The 21,033-nt window shown below is 41.0% G+C and overlaps 1 protein-coding gene across 1 annotated transcript in view; it reads right to left on the bottom strand.

Annotated features, from left to right (window-relative positions):
- Window positions 1-588: 588 nt before the first annotated feature.
- The window catches only part of LOC146399980 (uncharacterized), a 114,255-nt gene continuing 93,810 nt past the window's right edge, over window positions 589-21,033 (bottom strand). The window contains exon 2 of the mRNA XM_084976952.1: window positions 589-1,856. Coding sequence (XP_084833078.1) covers window positions 1,725-1,856 — 132 coding nt within the window. The 3' untranslated portion in view covers window positions 589-1,724. The remainder of the gene's footprint in view (window positions 1,857-21,033) is intronic.

Raw genomic sequence — 21,033 nt, 5'->3', positions numbered from 1 at the left:
TATGCCCTTAATTCATGAAGTCGAATGCAGGCACTTTTATACTCTTTAGCCCAATGATTCTCAAAGCCTAGCCCCAGATCCGCAGCATCATCATCACCTGAGAATTTGTTAGAAATGCAGCTTCTCTGGCCCCATGCCAAACCTACTTATTCAGAAATTCTGGAGAGGGGACCCAGCCATCGCTGGCCAAGCCCTCCAGGGGTATCTGATGCACACCTAAGTTTGAGAACCACTGCTTTAGGCTGAAGAGTATTTTGAAAAGTCGAGGGACTCACCCGAGGTTAGGATCTACTATAAGACAGATTCTCCCCATTTTCAACATTCCAGCTCTCCAGGCTGTGTCTCTAATCTAGGCTTTTTGAAACACCAGCACTGACCTGCCCTCCGGGAGTGAACAGTGATTCCATCAGATTTTCTCTAAATTCATAAGGAAAGGACACCAGGGATTGTCCAGGGCATACTCTCCGGTGATGCGAATATCCCCCAAGTAACTCTGAGGGGATCTGATCATCCCCTGCCCATCTACGAGGCTGCCAACTAGCTCACTCAGATGCCTCTGCTAGAACCACAAGATCAGTGCTGCTGCCATTGTTGTAAACACTCAACCAGAGTTTACTAGTTTGACCAGATTTTTAAAAAATATTTCAAGACCATATGTGGGTTGTTCTCAGAAATATTAGCACTTAACACTGCTTCATGCAAATACTGTTGTCACTACTAGAAGAATAAAATCTTACCAATAAATCTCAGTGTGCTTTAAGAAACGAAACTAAATTTTCTAGCATCATGTGCTTTGTGTAAACTGATCTGGAAGATGAGTCAGAAAAGATTTTCTGACCAGTGGCCATTTCAATAAAAATGACAAATACTCAGAGCTATAATGCTAACTGGCTAATTGGTTTCCTCTCTTACCCTCTGTCCTTTGGTTAGTCAGAGAGGGTGGGGAAAAAAGGCAAAGCTCCAGGCACACCATGAAAGTCAGGCATAAAGTCAGCTGGATTCAGGAGCTAGATGAAGATTTGTTAATGGTACAGGGCAAGTGATGAGGAGAGGGGATCAACCAACAAAGGAGAACGAGGCCTGAAGTAGCAGGTACTTACCACGAAGGACAAAGTGAGAATTTGTTCCCAAATTCATCCTAAGATTTTGAAACGGTGTTGTGATCATTCTAGGGTTGTGGTCATAGTCACTTTGCCAACAAGGGATAGAAGGATGGATTCTGGGGAGAAGATGCTGATGAGCAACTACCACCAGCTGAAAGGGGACAAGAACCCAAACTAAAAGCATCAGTGGGAAAAGAGGGAAGAGAGTGGATTCAAGGTACATAGAGGAGGTAGAATAAATAGACTTTTTACTAGAGACCTCTGCTTAGGAGACAGCAATCATGTGCCTCAAGCCTTTTCTCAAGAGCTGTTGCGTTAAAAAAAACTTTACAAACTTTTTAAAAAAATTAAATCACTCCTGAACCACCCTCACATGCACGTGCACTGGAGAGGAAAAGAGGCACCAACCCTCTATCAAACACAACCAGATTTTGAAAAGCCAGTTTAGAGTCAATTAGGGAAACAGTTCTCACACACACACTATACCCATCATTAGAATACGGCACCTTACAAATGAGTTGGGAAGGGTATTTGTCCAAACCACATTATTCGCACCACAGACTAGGCATCCTCACTACTCCTCAGCTTCCATCGCTCCACCTGTTCTACCAGAGCTGCTGTCTAAATTGTCTGTGCCCGAGGGTTCTCTGACAGCTCGGCTGGTTGAGGGATCTCCATTCTCACTGCTGTGGCTCTGGTGGCTGCTGTGTGGTGTAGGTCTGATTCCTGGGCCCAGGAACTTCCACATACTTCCTGTGTTGAAAAAAAAGAAAAAAAAATACAAATAAACAAACAAGAGAGAACTTGAAATAAACATTGCAACTCTCAAAAAATAATAATAATAATAATAAAATAGTCTATGCCCACCACGCCAAGCACAGATTTTTTGATTCCTTCCAGTTTAACTTTAAAAAATGCCTTGATTGCTTTAAAGAAAAAAGCCTTCAATGGGCATCTTTTTTAAAAAGCCCATTTCCTTTCACTTGTCTCCTCTCAAGGTTATGCCCTCCATTTCTCTGTCTTTTTGGGCTTTTTATCACCAGATAGTTGCCTGAAGTTTCCACAGGTGAGAATGTGGGCAGTTTTGCTCTGTTGTTACTGTTTGACCTCTGATTTTTGAGGCCTCTTTGGGCAGCACTCACACTTGGTGGCCAAAGCATGGTTACCATGGTAAAATCAAGAGAGAGCATTATTTTAAAAAAGAAAACAGCAAATTAAAAGCTTGGTGTAAATGAAACAATGAGCAAAACAGATAGAACTTGGTCAACAGTCAATTGACTATTAATTTGCCTCTCCTGGGCACGCAATATTTTTTTAAAAAGCAGCCATTCTCCAGGGGAACATTAAAGATAAACAGTCTGCTTGTTTATTTTTGACTTACCTCTCCAAGTATTTTTTTAGTGGGAAAAGTTCCTGATTTTTCAGTCATTAGCCTTTGGGAGAGAAATATTCACACCTGCTCCTCCATAGCACTGGTGCCCACCTCTCGGAGCTTTCCACCGAGGTCCAGGTAGGTAGAATTTTGCAGTCCTCAGACCTCTCCAAGAAAGGTGTTCAGCCTTTCACTGTTTCACCTACTCTCTCAAGAACTCACATATAGAAACCCCACTACAGCAAAAACTCAACAAGGGAGAATAAAAATAATGAACACGTCAGTACCCTGGCAGCTGATACTAATAGCCTGGCTTATGCAAAACTAATATCTTAAGTTGAAATTGGTTTATTGTGTGAGTTATGGCATTATATAATGTAATAGTTAGCTGTCCTATTTAATAAGAATTGTGCCTATTCTTGGCAAGTAAAAAAGTCCTGCATTAAATCAGGCAATTCCCAGGCCTTTCAATTTCTTTCATGCCAATGTTATAGAAAGCCAGATTTGAAATATAAAGAAGAGAATGTTACATTTTGTACAAGGAGATACTCAAGAGTGATCTGAACACTTTTTTTTTTCCTTTAAAGTATGTATGTCTTTTAAATGCACATGTGATGGCTCCTGCATTTTCATAACATCTGAATTCTGAAGTTCTAAGCAGCAATCAAAGCTGCAGGAGCTGACCTACTGCAATTTTACTGCCGTGGCAAAATCAGCCCCTTTATTCTAAGCTACACATTTTCAAAGATGGTCTCAGCAGTATGCTTTTTTTATGACTCCAGTTTATGCAACTTTTCCTTAGGACCTTAGCTCATCCATATATCTGAGATTCCTAAATGCAGAGAGCTAGCAAGAAATAGCATTATTTTTTTTTCCATCAGTAAAGTATGAGTACAGAACAGAGTACAAGGAATAAATTGGGGTCACAGACTTTCTGGGCATGTATCCTCTATGAAGTCCATTCAGAAGTTATGAAAATGTAGGAGCCCACACTGGTGCATTTAAAGATATGTACATTCAAAAGGAGTGGGGGGGAGATCAAATCATTGCAGAACTAGGGTTCTTCATGAATGAAGGGAAAGTACCCTAATGGATTCTCTAGGCCAGAGGCTCACATGGGCCACAACTGAAATTAATAATGAGCAGCAGCAAAGCAAGACCTCCCAGGGGAGTGATTCAAAAGAGGAAAATGAAACTACATGCATGCTTTTATGCCTTGCTGGAAAACTGGGGTCTTATAAATTCACTGAGACATCCAATGAGAACACAACTGGGATTTTCCTACTTGCAGAAAGATCAAATGTGGCCACGTAAAAGGGATGAGAAGGAGCTGTTTTTTTTGGCCACACCCGCAGCATACAGAAATTCTCAGGCCAGGGGTGGAACCGGAACCACAGCAGCAACAACAGCATATCCTTTAACACTTAGGCCACCAGGGAACTCTGAGAAGGGTCTTCTTAATCAAGGGTTATAGGACTGGATAGGGCTATTCAGGTCAAAAACAAAGCTTTTTTTTTTTCAATGTCATCCTTTGAGTAATTACATATTGTCTGTGTTCCAGTGGTGCCTGGAGCTATAAAAACCATGCCTACCAACGTATTTTCTTTTTTTTTTTTTTTTTTGCTTTTTAGGGCCTCACCCACTGCACATGGAGGTTCCCAGGCCAGGGGTCAAATTGGAGCTACAGCTGCCAGCCTACACCACAGCCACAGAAACGTGGGATCCAAGCCGCGTCTGCGACCTGTATCACAGCTCACAGCAACGCCAGATCCGTAACCCACTGAGTGAGGCCAGGGGCTGAACCAGCAACCTCATTGTTCCTAATCAGATTTGTTTCCGCTGACCCACAACGGGAACTCCACATTATATTTTTTGAGACTTCTGCATTTCTATCTTTGTCCTTAATTAAGCTTTTGATTGGAACGGTCCAGTTTGGGTAGAATCCCAGGCATATGAACATAATCCCTCCAAAGAACAGCAAGGCGTGTGGATGAGCTTCCTTCAGCCCCTAACATCCTATAGCTCCTTACTTCCCATCAGTAGAATTCTCCTGCATCTTGTGATTCTGGGGATACCAAGGAGAGTTTCAAGGATAGAGTTAATCTCCAAATAAGCAAGATAAAGATCTATTCGATCCACTCATGTGGGAACCAAGCTTCCACTAAAACAAGGAACTCAACGTGTCATACTTTCTCTAACAAGAGAGCTCCTTCTGAAGCTAATAGAAAATATAACTTGAAATATAACTAGTGCACTTTTTCAGATGCAGATAAACATTAGTCATATTGGCAAACCAAAGTAATTATCTATTTCAGTTAAAATATCTACCTCTCCTCAATTATGTAGCATATATGTAACTCGTTAGAACTTTTGAGAGAGTAACAAAAATAACTGCTTCAGTTACCTGCTATCTTTTATTGTTCATTTGTCCCAATGACTGAGAACTTTAAAAATAATATAGCAAGCTTGCAATTATTCATGGGGAAAAAAATGTTAACAATGAGAGAATCTGTTTTACTTTCAGATTTTCATTACTGTAATTAAATAGAAAAATTGGTATAATCATTTGCCAATTACTCTTCTGCTGTATCTGTATCTGTGTTCTTTTGCTTATTATTTGAAAGCAAAATATTGTATTGCTCATCCTATTGGCTGAAAGGGGTAAAAGAGTTTACCTTACTATGATTTGTATTTCTCTAAGAAATAACAGTATCAAATACCCACATGGATTAGGAAACAACAAAAACAGCTGAATTTTCAGTTATATGTCTGGATTGTTGCATATAAATTTTTGAATTCCCACACATTTCAATAAAACAACTGATAATTAAGTAAACTTCTAAGGACACAGAAAGATGCTTGAATAAATACTTGTGGTTTAGCTATGCAAAAGCTACTTCCCCTAAAGGAAGACAACCCAAAATTAACTCTAAATAAATATGTATTAATTGAATACATAAAAATATGTATTCTGCATGACACATTAAATGCTAAAGGAGGAGGGAAATCATTGACCTCTGCATGTACATAAATTTGAATGGACTATAATTAAATTGGTCCCATGACCTTTTTACAGCTGGAAGACTTTTCAGCATTTCATAAAACTATCTCACCGTACTTAAATACCAATAAATCATGTTGTCATGTTGAAAGGCAAAGACTGTATACCAAAAAAGCTGGGCCTCTTTTGGCCCCACCCATGGCCTGTAGAAGTTCCAAGGCCAGAGATTCAACCCAAGCCACAGCAATGACAACACCAGGTCCTTAACCACTAGGCCACCAGGGAACTCCAGTGCCATTTTTCAGTATCACAAACTTAAGATTTTTATGCCATATATGCCATAGCAGGAATGTTTATGTTTGCATCCAAGAACAAAAACAGAGCAGAATAAATAAATTTTCAGAATTGAGAAGTTAAGCGATGCATCTGTCCAGACATGGAAACAAATTGTTGAAAACAGTGTTGTTTACTACAAAACCGCATGACTCATTTTGCAATGCCTGTTGTGCCCAGGGAGGAAATGGAAAGAGGGATGTATTAACTATACATAACAAATGACTTGACACTTCCTAGGGGTTAGGATGAAGTTGAAGTTTTGAAAGGTTTTCCTGAGGGGTGGCTTCATGCTTCAGAAGAGTATGTGTTTCTTCATATTTTTACATTTTAAAGACTTTGAAAAAGATGGCAGAAATCATTATAAATTTTGGAATACACAAACCCACACAAACATATATGTGTATATATATATATTACTCATATTCAATTTCTCTCAACCTCCAAAGAGTCAACCTCTGGGTTTTTGTAAGAAAGATGGATGGTCCCCATTTATTCATGTGCCTGAGGTTACCTAATGATTCTATTTCTCCTTTATGTTCTAGACAGTAGCTTGCCTCTTGTTAGTGTTAATATTTCATTCAAAACAACCTGAATAACCCAATGCAGTAATATTGATGTGCACAGTAAAATTTTGATTACCTATGAGAAAAAGGATGGCAAAAAAAAAATAATAATAACACTCACATTTGAAAATGACATTGTACTGAAAGCCTACTTCCAAAGGCTCTACCAGTATTGACCTTTCGCTTTAGATTGTGCCATTAAAGGGCAATTAAACCTACTTGTATAGCTGTTATTTCCAAGGCTATACATTTGAGCTCTCCCAGAGTTTTTTCCATAATCTCATAGGCTAGGGATTCACATAAGACACAAGGAGACCTAATATCACCAGATCCCAACCAATAACCAATTCCCCTCTTCCTCCTTCCAGCTGAATTTAAAAAAAAAAAGAAGAAGAAGAAGATAATTTTATCTCTTTTTTTACAGTCTTGTCTCAGATTTTAGGAAGCTCACTGTAAATGGAGTGAGGAGCATTTTCAACAGAGACAGCCAGCAACTGGCAAAGGAAAAAGTCGTCAATTGGAGTCATCATGAATACTAGTGTTTGCCCCCTCCATCCCTGAAAGTAATGCCTTAATAAAGTAGATGGGGCTATTCAGGGCCCGACCCCCCCCCTCCACGTTTTGCTGGAAAGGTTGTTCTATGATACGTAATGCTGAGATAATCCTGACATAACGTACAAGGTGGCAGCCTCTTCCTTTTTCTGCCTTCATGCCTGCTCACCACCTGCACAGTTAATTCATCACCAACCATCCAGCCCTCAAAGAGAAGGACTCCAGGAATGCAGGAGGCTAATCACACACCAAGTCTGCAGGCAGGTCAAGGCCTTCTTTGTCTCTTTCCCCTCCCTCTCTGAGAGGGGAACCCCTGAGAGCAGGGACCATCGCCTACTCTATTACGTATTTGTGCAGCGTGCAGCACAGGATCTGGTGTGTAATAGGAATAAAATAACTGCACTTGGAATGAATGAATTGGGGGGGGGGGGGCATGCCCGCAGCATGTAGAAGTTGTCCAGGCCAGGGCTTGAGCCCACGCCGAAACAGTAACCCAAGCCGCTGCAGTGACAGTGCTGGCTCCTTAAGGGAGTGCTACAGTGACAGTGCTGCACCATGAGAGAACTCCTAGAATGAATGAATTTAAGCCAGAGTGTAGAGTAGAATTGACTGGAGACTATGTAGATCTCCAAGCTTCAACACCTAAGCATACAGGAACTGCTTCTGTTATGTGAAACTTACCAAAGAACATGGAGAAGACCTCAGGCCTGGGCAAGATTTGGAACTTCTGAGAGTTCCCTGGCAGTCTAGTGGTTAGGATTTGGCACTTTCACTGCTGGGACCAAGGTTCAGTCCCTGGTCTGGGAACTGAGATCCTACATCAAACCTCTGCACACCTCCACCAAAAAAAGAACTGGAACTTCTCCTTTGCACAGAGAGGCCCATCCTTCAGGTTCACAGCCTCACAGACCCGTTCACCACAGGAGGGAGGGAGCAGGGCAGGGACCAGTTTAGCTGTGTGGAAAGGAGCAAGTCAAGCCTGCAGCCGGATGTGTACTCTAGAAGGCCTGTGGAAAAGACTCTCATCCTGGACCTGCTCCCCAGCCCCCAGATGGGCCTCAAAATTCTGCCATTTGGAGGCTGAGCACAGAAGAAACCCAAAATTTCCCTGTTGATGGAGAACGGGGTATAAGTTAAATATTTGAATTTAGATCTGCTGCCGTTTCTGCATTAAAATCATAAGTGTCGGAGTACCTGTCGTGGCACAGTGGTTAACGAATCTGACTAGGAACCATGAGGTTGCGGGTTCGATCCCTGGCCTTGCTCAGTGGGTTAAGGATCTGGCATTGCCGTGAGCTGTGGCGTAGGTCGCAGATGCGGCTCGGATCCCGCGTTGCTGTGGCTCTGGTGTAGGCCAGTGGCTACAGCTCTGATTAGACCCCTAGCCTGGGAACCTCCATATGCCGTGGGAGCGGCCCAAGAAATGGCAAAAAGACAAACAAACAAACAAACAAACAAAAAAATCATAAGTGTCAATTTTTTTCCATTCATTTTCAGGTAAATATGTCTGTGGGTACCCAGAAAAGTACTTAAAGCACTACCTCCTGTATCTTCTGATAGCACTAGCTTCACGTTTCCGAGATAACTTGCAGGTGAAATTTCACTGAGAAAGAAAAGATGAGGTCTGGAGTTCCCATTGTGGCTCAGCAGGTTAGGAACCCGACATAGTCTCTGTGAGGATTCGGGTTTGATCCCTGGCCTTGCTCAGTGGGTTAAGGATCCAGTGTTGCCACAGGCTGCTACATAGGTCATAGATGCGTCTCAGATGCAGTGTTGCCTTGGCTGTGGACTATGCCGGCAGCTGCAGCTCTGGTTTGACCCCTAGCCCAGGAACTTCCACATGGCCCAAGTGCGGCTATAAAAAGAAAAGATGAGGCCAAAATGTAAAAAGATGAGGAGAGTGGAATTTTAAAAAAGACTGCCTCCCACCCCTTGCTGCAATTATACTTGTTTAACATGTCACATTCTCCCCCAAAACTCATCACTGACACAGCTGCAATGTATTTTCTTTCAATTGGTTACAGGAAACCCATTCAAAATATCATATTCGTTGCCTTAACTATGATTCCTTTGGCAGGCGCTTCTTGAGGGCACCAACTTTAAGCAGAATCTGGTAGCGCAGGGCTCTGTTCCAGACCTCAGGAAAAACGCACCTCCTCTCCCCTCTCCTTTTTGAACAGCTAACTGTTGACAAGATTGTTTAAGCTAATTTCTAAGAAAGCACTAGAATTCCACTGAGAAACAACAACCTGGGGTCGTGTGCTTAAGGCCAGATACCCCTGAACCTCCTTTCAGAACTGTCCACTCCCCCTCCCTCCAAGATAGTCTGTCAGCCAGAAAGAGGGGATTGGGTGCATTCTTCCATTTAAAGAGCCAGGAATGAAAGGCTGATGATGCCTGATCACTGCTTGAGATTCTCATGACGTCTCACATCCCCATGAGACAGGTTGTTCAACTTGAATAAACGGATCTGACACTTATGAGTAGCTTGTTAGGCTCCAGTGCTGTCATTTCTGGGGTATTTAGCAGGTGTCAACCTCTGCTAAGCGCTTTACCTCAGTTTGCTCTTTACAACCACTTAATGAGGTAGGTGCCCATGTTGACTCCAGACTACAAACCAAAGCTCAGAGCCTATCCTTCCCTCTCCCAAGGACACACAGCAAATGGAGGAGCGGAGATTCGAACGCACACCGGGTGGAGTTCTGAGTCTGGACCATAATGCCCTCTGGTCTCAAGCCGCTCTCTGAGGGTCTCGCGTCTCCAAAGAGTCATTGCTTCTAACACAGTAAAAGGCTGATCTCCCCAAAACAGTTTCCTTTTTTTTAAAAAAAGGGATGTTTCGTTGTCTTACACAACTTGCTCTCTTACATTTAAGCAACTATTTCTTAAGGCGGGGTTACACATCTCTGGCCTTAAAATTTGAGGTGGGCATTGATGTGGAGCGCATAATTAATAACTTGGTTGAATCGGTGTTGCAATCTGGACCGGCCGGTGTGCAGGCTCAGGACTTTGAGCGCTCCCTCCTCTCCGAGGTGCAAAACCCCGCCGCCCGCGCGGTGTTCCTTCGCCATCTACAGGCTCCGCGCCGCAGTGGTGCTGTGTCCCTGCAAGGTCAGGCTGGGTTTGTCCCTGTTCAGATTTCTCCTTTATGACATTTCAGTCTTTTTTTCTCCTCCTTTAAAAACAAAGTTGTTTTCTCCATTATGTCTCCCAACTTAAAACAGGCCAACTGCATTAGATAAATTATGATGTTTATTTTCTTATGACAGTGATTTTGAGAATAGCAATCATGAGAAAAATAGATCATTAAAGAGCTCTATCGTTGGCGTTTTAGGAATAAACTACTTCCTATACAGTTACCAGATTATGTGAACCGTGATTCCTCCCTCTTTGAATTTGCCCAATATTTGAATGTTCATTATATAAGTTGCTAGATGCTTTATTTTTTTTTTTTTTTTTTTTTTTTTTTTTTTTTTTTTTTTTTTTTTTTTGGTCTTTTGCCTTTTGTCTTTTTGTTGTTGTTGTTGTTGCTGCTATTTCTTGCGCCGCTCCCGCGGCATATGGAGGTTCCCAGGCTAGGGGTTGAATCGGAGCTGTAGCCACCGGCCTACGCCAGAGCCACAGCAACGCGGGATCCCAGCCGCGTCTGCAACCTACACCACAGCTCACGGCAACGCCGGATCGCCAACCCACTGAGCAAGGGCAGGGACCGAACCCGCAACCTCATGGTTCCTAGTCGGATTCGTTAACCACTGCGCCACGACGGGAACTCCTAGATGCTTTAAAATAGCAGTAAGAAATAAATATTTTTCAAGTACCAATAAGAAATAAAAACAGCAAGACCTAATTTTCTAATCTTTGCCTTATATGAAAAATTCAAAGGCAAAAATGTTTGCAGATATTTTATCAGCTCACTCATAAAAATGATGATAAAACAACTAACATTTATTGAGTCCTACTGTGTTTAGTTAGTTTTGTATGTTTATATATTATATCTAACCTCATAATGATCAGAAAGTTATTACTATTATCATTTGGGTAAAAACTTAAGTTCATACAAATTAAAAAGCTGGTAAATTACAACCAGTAATTGATGAAACCGGCATTTAAAACAAGGATCCAAAAACCCATTGTTTTTCCACTAAATCATAACCTGAAAATAATAAAAAGATACTATTTATCAGGAAAAACACACCTCCTCTTCCTTGTCACTATATTTGTGACAAGTGATCAGTTAATATCATTAACTATTTTGCATTCAAGATACCAGTGAAATTATGTAACTTGTTGAAAATCAGATTGACAATCATTGAAATATGATTTTAAAACTGAGTGTTCAGTTGAAGCTACTGCTATGGCAGAGGAAATCGTTTAACCTGAAGACTACCCCAGGGTGAACATAATAGGGAACAGAAAGGGGTAGGGAGAAAGCAGAAGTGAGGGTGACTTGATAAAATGATATTGTGGGGACGTTTTTAAGCATCTTTCAAAAATAAATTCACTGTTTCTACAGACTCACAGACTTTGAAAACAAACTTCTGGTTCCCAAAGGGAAAGGGTCAGGGTGGAGAGGGATGGACGGGGGGTTTGGGACTGACAAAGGCATACGTTTGTATGTGGAATGGATGATCAACAGGGACCTGCTGAATGGCACAGGGAAATCTACACAATGTGCTGTGATCACCTAAATGGGAATGGATAGCCTATGTGTATGTGTATGGCGGAATCACTCTGCTCTACTGCAGAAAGTAACACAACATTGTAAATCGACTACCCTTCAGTAAAATTAAATTAAAAAATAAATTCACTGTTTCCAGGTTCATTGGCAGGTAGCCTGACTCTACATGAAAAATTAGACGACAGTATCTCCATTCCAGTGGAACCAGATTCTTCCAGAGTGAGGGGTGAGATGTCCTAAGGAGCGTAGGCCAGCATCACCACATCTGTGTCCCATATCCACACTCTGAGGACTTCTGGCTTCTCCAGAGTCTGTCGATTGTTGAAGACTTTTGCCTAGATTTATATTTTGTGACATTTGATTCACTTAGAAATATGTCAACCAAAGATATGTCATAAATGTTGAATATTTAATGTCCGGGGAGATTTTTTTAACGCAAATGTTTACATACAGTGACAAGGTCTAATATAGTCCTGTGGAAAATACATGTCTTATTACCTCCAGAAGGAAAGGGAATAATTACAAATACTTGGAGGCGTATCTACACATGGGAAGAGGCACAATTATTTTTCTTAGTATATAAAAGTGGATTCCTGGGTAGTTTTTAAATTTTAGAAGTAGCATATGGGCATTATGATCTTAGAATGTTAAAACCAGAAGGGATGTAAATATCATCTATTCTAGTCAACATTACATTTTTCACAGATGAGAAAGCTGAGGCCCATAGAAATGAAGGAACTTGCCCAAAACTCACAGCAAGATAAGGGCAAATCCAAGAATAGAGCTCAGTTTCCTGATTGCCAGTCTTGATCTTTTGATCAACTGTGCAATATGTGCTGTCCATGCTTAGTCCATCCTACTCATACGTGATGTAAGTCTGATGAATACCCAGCAGCTGTACTAGATAATGATAGGTGCCTGTGACAGTGCCTGACATGTAATAGACACTCAGTGAATACTGGCTGAATGTTGAGTGCCTGTATAAATGCATTCACCCAATGGCATTTCCTACATCTATCTGGTATAGAAGAGAATGCAATGGAAAAGATGATACCCAGGGGACGATATTCCAGAAGAAACCCCTCTTTTTTTTTTTCCTTCACATGATGGAAATGGATGGAGAATTTCAGATTTGCCGTAATGGAAAAGCATTATCCTTTCGTCATAATCCCAGAACACTTACACAAGAAAGTGTTTGTCATCACAAATAAAGACAAGTGATTTAGTAAAACTGGCAGTCTTCAAATACAGAAAATTTCAGAAGAAGACAAAAATTATTAGTTATGAATTTCAATAATTTGATAGATAAATAATGGGCTCATGCTAAGAGAAACAGGAACACACTTTAGTGTGTTCTCTGAGTTGTGTCAACTTTGACATCCAACCACAGTCAAGGGGTCTCACCATTTGAGCAGCCCCCCTAAGACTTCATATTGCATGAAATTATGAGAGTTCCAGGGGCACAAGTTAGCAGAAATTCAAAAGGCACAATCAAGATTGAACCATAGAGCTCAGCGTCATTCATAAAAAGAGAAATGTGAATCAAAACTATCCCATTTTAATCTATCACATTGTTAGAATCTAAAAGTGCATTAACATTCTGTTGGCCAGCAGGACTCTCATATGCTGCTGTCAAGATTATTCCAATGGAAGACAAATTTCCAATATTTATCAAAATTAGAACTGCATATACCTCTGGACCCTACAATTTAACTTTATGAATTTACCCTACGTTTCCTACCCTTGCACTTGCATGAAAAATAATAGTTAAATGTTCTTCACTACTGACACACTAGAGAAAGCATGGAACCAACTTAAGTGTCTATAAGGAAATAATTAAATAAGTTATTGCCCCTTCCTATGATGAATAATAGTTACAGCTATAGGAAAGTATAAGCAAGTTCCATGTGTACACCTGTGAAATGATCCCCAAGAAATATTGGTAAGTGAAAAAAGCAATGTGCTGCAGGTCATATAGAGCATCTTCTCTCTGCGTAAGAAAGAGAAGAAGATAGTGGTGTGTACTTGCATAGAATTTTTTTTAATTCTTGACGGACACATAAGAAACTGACAACAGTGGTTAACTGTGGCTGGAGAAAGATAGGAAATGGGCAGATGGGAGCAAGAGTCAAATACAAGATTGTCATGGTTTCCTTTAAGCTTTGAAAATTTGAATCATCTCTAACTTTAAGAACGGTGGGAAAGAATGGCTATGTGTCTATGTATAACTGAATCATTTCATTGTACAGCAGAAATTAACACAACATTGTAAATCAGTTATACTTCAATAAAATTTTAAAAAAAAAGATAAATTTCTTAAAAACCAAAGGGTGGGGGAGCCGGGCAGACAAGCAGCTGTGGGAGTAAGTGGGTGCCTGAAGGTCAGGTCAGTCCCAGGGAAAGCCAGACCACTGCAAGCACGCCTGACCCAAGATTGACAGAGGAAGGAAAGTGAGGTTTTGTCATTCGGGGATTTTCTGACTCCCACAATGTATGTTGATGCAGAACCTGGATCTGGCTGAGTTTAAACTCGAAGACATTGAAAATGCCTTTTCCTATGGACCACATACCCGTTGTAGGTAGATGAAGTGGTGAGGAGGAGCTTATCAATGGGCCTAAAAAGGCAGGCAAAGGGGCACTTCTCCCAAGAACCCACCCCCAGGCACTCTCACATGTGCATAAAAGTCTAATGCTAGGTGCTAAGGCCAATTGTTGTAAATCCTAAAGCCCATGGATTGTGAATCCATTTTTATTTAACTCTAAAGAAATGTAACTAAGCTTATCAAAAACAAACAGAAAAACAAAAGAATATACATAAAGACTGGTTGACAGGAGAAGATTAACAATACCAATACTCTCGATCCTACACTGGGAAACTATAAATAAGAAAATCGTGTGGACAGAATAATGAAAATATGATTCGCCACAGCAACATCAGTGACAAAAGGCCTAATTGTATCCCCATGGTCTTTGGCATAGTTAGGCATACCTAGAGATTCCCCAAAGCTGTTGACAACTTGTTTCTCTGTAGATTTAAATGTCATTTTCTTTTTTGAAATGAAGTCAATATGAGAATTACACAATTTACACTTTGGTGACTTTGACCATCATTTTCAAAGAATGCCATTGGATTCTGTGATCACAGAAAGGTCTTCAGAAAGGCCTTGTGATCCCTATTCCTCTCAAAATCACAGCACTGGAGCGTTCACAAGAAGACTATTTTTCTGGCCACTGTCTGCCAGATATATGACAGAGTTCTTTTTTAAAAAACTTCCTAAAACAAAACAAAACAAAACTTCCTAGCAAAGATTATTCATCTTTGCAGTATTTTCTATAGATAAATCTTGCTTTTAAGTTGCAATACTGAACATCCTAGCCATGCAACCCAGGGAAGTCTTTCGTGTAGGAGTTCTCCATTAGGGGAACTGCATCCCTCTCTCCCACCCCTGGGACACTTGGTTATGTCCAGAGACACTTTTGGTTGTCATGACTGGGAAAAGCAGGGAGGTTGATGGTGCTACGAACATCTACTGAATAGAGGCCAAGGAAGCTATCAAATGTCTTACAATTACGGCATAATCTCCACAACAAAGAATTATGCCGTCCCAAATGTCAATAGCACCAAAGTTGAGAAACCCTAATCCTGTGTTATTAAGAGGGATAATTGTATTTACATTTTTTCAGATTAAATTAGGAAATTTGGCTAGAACACATGCTTGGATGCTTCTGTTATCGTATTCATTCCTAAGGTTAATTGTTGTATATATACTTAAAAGTACATCTTGACGCCAATACTTTAGAAAGTGAAATGCGACTGCATTTCCTAATGGGCTTGAGTTTACCAGGTTTTGCATCTTGCACTAGGAAGCACTTTCATTTACTCAGTTCTGAGTCCAAGGACAATACTCATCTTGGGAACAAAAGGGGAAGATAAACAGGTTCAAGATTTTACTATATTTTTTTTCTTTTCTTTTCAATTCTTCAGAATTGTCTTTGGCTATGACACATATATCTGTATTGTTTTACAATTTGAACTCTTATGCCAGATCTTGCTCAAAACGTTAGCCAAATCTGTTCTACCAAAGCATAGTTAAATGTCAGTCATTTACCCTGACTGTGGGTCACAGTGATAAGTAACATAGCCCTAATAGACATGTTTTCTTATCACCATTGAAGGCAAGCAGTGAAACTGATTAAGCAAAGTAACCATTTAGGACAGACTCAATCTCTCTATAATTACAGATAGAATTTTCCTATTCATTTTAACCATCCTTGAAACATTACAGTACCTTTTTAAATAATTTCTCCTGCCAAAATCTTGACTTTTTAATCTGGGTCAAGTGGAGATAAAAAGTAAACAAACTCGTGACATGAGAATCCATTGACCCCTATTGAACTTGCTACACTGGGGAATCTGGAATTTACTAAATGAAGCTAGAGGGGGAAAATAAACATGGGAAAATCCAGAACTTTAGACCTAAAGGTTCAGGAGTAATACGTTTGGTCAAATAGTACATGTTAGTAGTAACATTTGATTATTTTCCAAGAAGGGAGAATAAGTACAAACTATCAAAACATGCACTTTTTTAGAAAGGTAACTATGAGATGAGTATAAAAGTGGGATTCCAAAATAATGTGGAGACAATGTATTTCAGCTTCAATTTAAATGTGCTATTGAGTTTGCATTAAGATTCATGAGCATCAATCATTTGCAAAGCGATTTAAAATATGTCTGTGAACATGTGTGTGCTCAAAACAATGTATTTTCCTTTGGATTTGGTGTGTCATATAAACCACTTCATGTGCCAATGGGAAAAGAAGCCTTACACATAGAGTTGTGTTTGTTTTGTTTTATTTCAAATTGGTAGAGATAACACAGACTGGTTCTCTTCCCTGACTTCCTCACCTTTTGAAAGTCAAAGCATATAAAGTCCAAAACCAAAGATGACATCTATGCTGTGAGTCACCTTGACAATTTGAGTCTGACCCAGATACCCAGAGCCCCCTCTGACCTCTTTTAATGTCTTTCTCTCTAAAACAGGGGTTCCCATCACCATCACTGATTGGTCTTATTTTTATCTCTGAAGTAAAACATTTCTTTGATTGCCTTATGCTACAACACAGCCCTTATAGAATAAGCCCCAGCTCAGAATATGTGAGCTGAATTTTTTAGGGTCGCTAAGAGTGAACCCAAGGGGTCCAAAGGGCAATCAAAGAGGCTTGGAAACAACAGATGCCCTGTGCCTTTTAGAGGTTGGCTAGGAGAAATTTTCTAGGATCCTGGGTAAGCCTTTCCTCCTCTTTTCAGGATGGACTGTACCATGTTCATCTCTTACTTATGGGAAAAACAATTTTTTTGTCTTTTTTGTCTTTTTTTGTTGTTGTTGTTGCTATTTCTTGGGCCGCTCCCGCGGCATGTGGAGGTTCCCAGGCTAGGGGTTGAATCGGAGCTGTAGCCACCGGCCTACGCCAGAGCCACAGCAACTCGGCATCCGAGCCGCGTCTGCAACCTACACCACAGCTCACGGCAACGCCGGATCGTTAACCCACTGAGCAAGGGCAGGGACCGAACCCGCAACCTCATGGTTCCTAGTCAGATTCGTTAACCACTGCGCCACGACGGGAACTCCGGGAAAAACAATTTTGAAGGACAGTGATACTGACTCACTTTTTTCAGCAACATATGATTTACAAAGCTTTCACTCAATCCTGGTAACAGCCATATAAATTGGGCATTATTTGTCATTAGTAGTTTTGGTAATAGTAGCATTATTCCTGTTGCAAATGAATTGGCCAAAATAAGGATTTATGTTCAGGAGATCTGAAACTGCATTTTCTGTATGCCTTTTCTGTATAAATTCAAGCCAACTGCTCTCGTTTCTCTGAGGATCTATCTCATTATCAATATAGCAAACACAACTCTATGTGTAAGGCTTCTTTTGCCATTGGCACATGAAGTGTTTTATATGACACACCATATCAAGTAGATTATGTCATAGACTTGTAGAGAGAATGGAACAATACCACCTAAGTAAAAATATCCTACAAAGTGCTCATAACACTGTTTATGTCATCCCATTTTTAAAATGAGATTTGTTTATTTGGTTTGGTTAGGTACTTTTTTTTTTTTTTTTGAGGAAATGATGACAAAAAAATTAGGTGATTCTCCCAAGTCCTCACAGACCAATGCGGTAACTTAAGTCTTTGGAGCAGATGCTGTGGTAGACCAATCAGACCCTCCTCACCCCAACCCTACACATCCTGAGCCAATCACCCACTCCCCAGCTGCTTCCAGGATTGGTGGCTGGGAGCTGCTGTCCTTCTCAGGACATTGCCTTAGACCAAAGGTAGCTCTCTCCCCCAAGGTGAGTCCCCTCCCCAGACTGCCCCCTGGTCTCACTTCCAAGTTATGCTGGAGGTCCATTCTCACTCCAGAGGTCCCTGTCAGATCGACTGGAGTCTCTGTTGCTCACTTCTCCCTCTGCCCAGCCCTGCTTCCCTCCGCCCCGACAGGTACTGAGCCCCGGAACACTCCCTAGTAAGCCACCTGTTCACAGATCTCCACCAGAGAGTTTCCCAAGAACCAGGCTTAATGTAGTTTCCTGGCACTCAATTCCATGTTCTTGGCAAAGCAGTACAGGTAAGAGTGGGCAAAAATTGCTTCACCGTAGAACTATATCTGCCTGCCAAGTTATCGGCAGATCTTTTAAGAATATAAAACAGAATCTTTAATTTTAGATCGTTGTGTGAAGCTTCAGGATCATAATAAACAGGGCCCTGAAGCAAAATTAAACACCAGAAGTAGCCTCTGCCCTTTATTCTCCTCAAAGAAGTACAAGATGGGATAAAACTTCCCTTTGCTACCACGGACTTTGCAACCAAATTGCCCAGGGTATCAGCCCTCCATAGAAGAAGAGGGCAGAGGCAACTACCCAGAAGCCCCTGCCTCAGGGGTCTACCTCCTTCCAAGAGCAGCCACAAACTGCCAGAAGGTTGTCTCTTCAGCCCTGCCTTTGGGAACCACCTCACCCCCATGGGTCTTAGAGCTGTTTCCTTTCTGCTGTCATTGCCCCCATAACTAGAATTCACTGATTCAGAAGAGGATGCCTGAGTCATGCTGGACCAATCAAATTCTCTCTCCCAATAATTTGGACTTTGAAACAAGTCCAGAAATCACTGGCCTCAACAACATTAAACTGCAGAAGAGGGGCCACAAATGGCTGCTGTGAAGGCCCCTGGAGCAGCCCTGCTTCCTAAGGCCTAGATGGATCGCTTCCTTGGATTCTGAAGGATACACTCTGAACCTTTCCAGTAAAGTTTGCTGGAGAAATCGGCCTTGGATTATTCTGTTACTTGAAACCCAGAGAAACTTCATTACTCCCGGTCCTCTGAAAAGTTGTATATAAAGCCCCAGACATTTTAATTATGCCTTTGGCAGAGAGAGAATATCTATCTGTCTAAACTGCCTCCCACACGGCGATGTTGATAAAAGTAAAAGGAAAATTGAAAATATGTCCTCCTGTCTCAATGCCTTAGGACAAGACCATAAAAGCAGAGTTAGAAAAATCCACAAAAGCAACAGAAGGTTAATAGATGACATCACTTCTTTCTCAAAACCTCCCACTAGCTTCCTATTATACTTCAAATAAACCCAGCCTGTGCATTGGCTGGGTCCTACATCACCTACCTTACCTGGGCCTCGACTGTCTCTAACCTAACTCCTTCTACCCTCCCCTTCATCTGCTCCATCCACACACATTGGCTGCTTTGTTCTTCTCCAGCACACTCTCACCTCAGGGCCTTTGCACTTACTGTTTCCCCAGAAGGACATCTATATGTCTTCAGATATCTATAGGGCATATTCTCGCTCTTTCTTCAAGTCTCTGCTGAAATGCCTTCTCTTCAAAAGAGCTTCTCTGAACCCCTATCCAGAAAAGTAGCCTCTCTCTCTCTCTCTCATTATCCTCATATGCCACTTAATTTTTCTTCATGACACTTGTCACTCCTTAACATCACATTACACACCACCGCATATTTGTTAATCATCTGCCATCTCTACCAAATTGTAATCTCCATCACGGTCATGAATTTGTGGATGATTGTTCATTGTGGCATCCACACCATTTAGAAGTGCCTGACACATAGAAAGTTCTCAATTTATATTTATTAGTTGGGTAAATAAGCAGTTAAAGCTTGAGCACTGAGATATTTCCATTTGGAGGCAGAGTGTCAAGAGTGTATGTTCAGGATTGAAAATGACCTTGCTTCTGTTCCTCATGTCTCCTGGGTTGGACAATGACAGCAGACATATACCCAGGAGGAGACTATAGGCAGAGGCCCACTAAGGGGGCAGCCCTCCCTTCTGATGAGACATCAGCACATACTTGCTCTGGGACCAGGTGATGAATGCCTTGAGGCCTTAGGAAGATGGAGGGGCTCTGGAGGGAGAGAGCCAGGTGGTGTCAATGGCTGCAAATAGAGCAAAGTGGCAAAGAGTGTTGACAAGGTCAATCCCAGGCTGGCCCACGGGAGGAAGAGGCGAGATCCCAGAGGGAGGAAAAGAGGCTGCCAACAAGCTAACTCCAGTGAAGCATCTGCTCTGAAAACTGCAAGGTTTCTCCTACAGGTCTTTTCCTTCTTGCCAAAACAACTTTTCAAATAATTCTGATTATATTTGGCACATTCTCTTCTAGTTTTGAAATCCAGCCAAAATTGTGTATTTTCACCTTTGTTCCATAGTCTCACTCCACCTGCAAAATAGTTTCCCTTGGGTTCAAAGGAAAACTCAAGCTCTTCTATATTAAATTTTATGTCTCACAAAATAAATTTTATTGGGGAGTTTTCTAACCTTTTTTAAAGCCCATCTATTTGCCACGGAATGGATCAAAGCAGAAAGACAACTGGCATTCTTGTTTTCACAGCAATGCAAATCGCATTACAATATGATTTCTACCAAATATGGCTGGTGTACTGCCACATACTGGCAGGTCCTTTTCTTGCTGTTCTTACCAAACCCACTGGGCATGGGCAGAGGAGTAGGTTACAAGGGGCTTGATGAGAAAGTGTCCAGGGGGATGGATTCACAGCACTGCTAAATATCATTCTTCTTTTATAAAGTACAATATGTGAGAGTTTATATACATATATATATTTATATATGTATCCTTATGTTAATTTTCTAGATAAGTGGGTGGACAGACAGATAAATCCTTATTTTACTTAGAGGTTGGGTATCACAGTGGTGAACAACTGAATATCAAGTTCATGTTGCCAAAGGCAACAAAAGTATAAAAAAGTACTCAGTGAAAATCAGTATGATCTTTTCAAGAGAAAAATACATCAAAATCCTCAGAAACATACTAGTTTTTGATGTTTGATTTCTTGGAATTTAGACTAAGATAATAACCATAGATATGTAGAAAACTTAC

Source organism: Sus scrofa, chromosome 9 (genome assembly GCF_054392235.1).
Source record: "Sus scrofa isolate SSC_HxYL_T2T_F1_AM1 chromosome 9, Sscrofa_HxYL_maternal_Yorkshire_Landrace_v2.0, whole genome shotgun sequence".
Lineage (NCBI taxonomy): Eukaryota > Metazoa > Chordata > Mammalia > Artiodactyla > Suidae > Sus > Sus scrofa.
The sequence above is the reverse complement of the archived record's forward strand: the minus strand, read 5'-3'. Positions and strand labels throughout refer to the sequence as shown.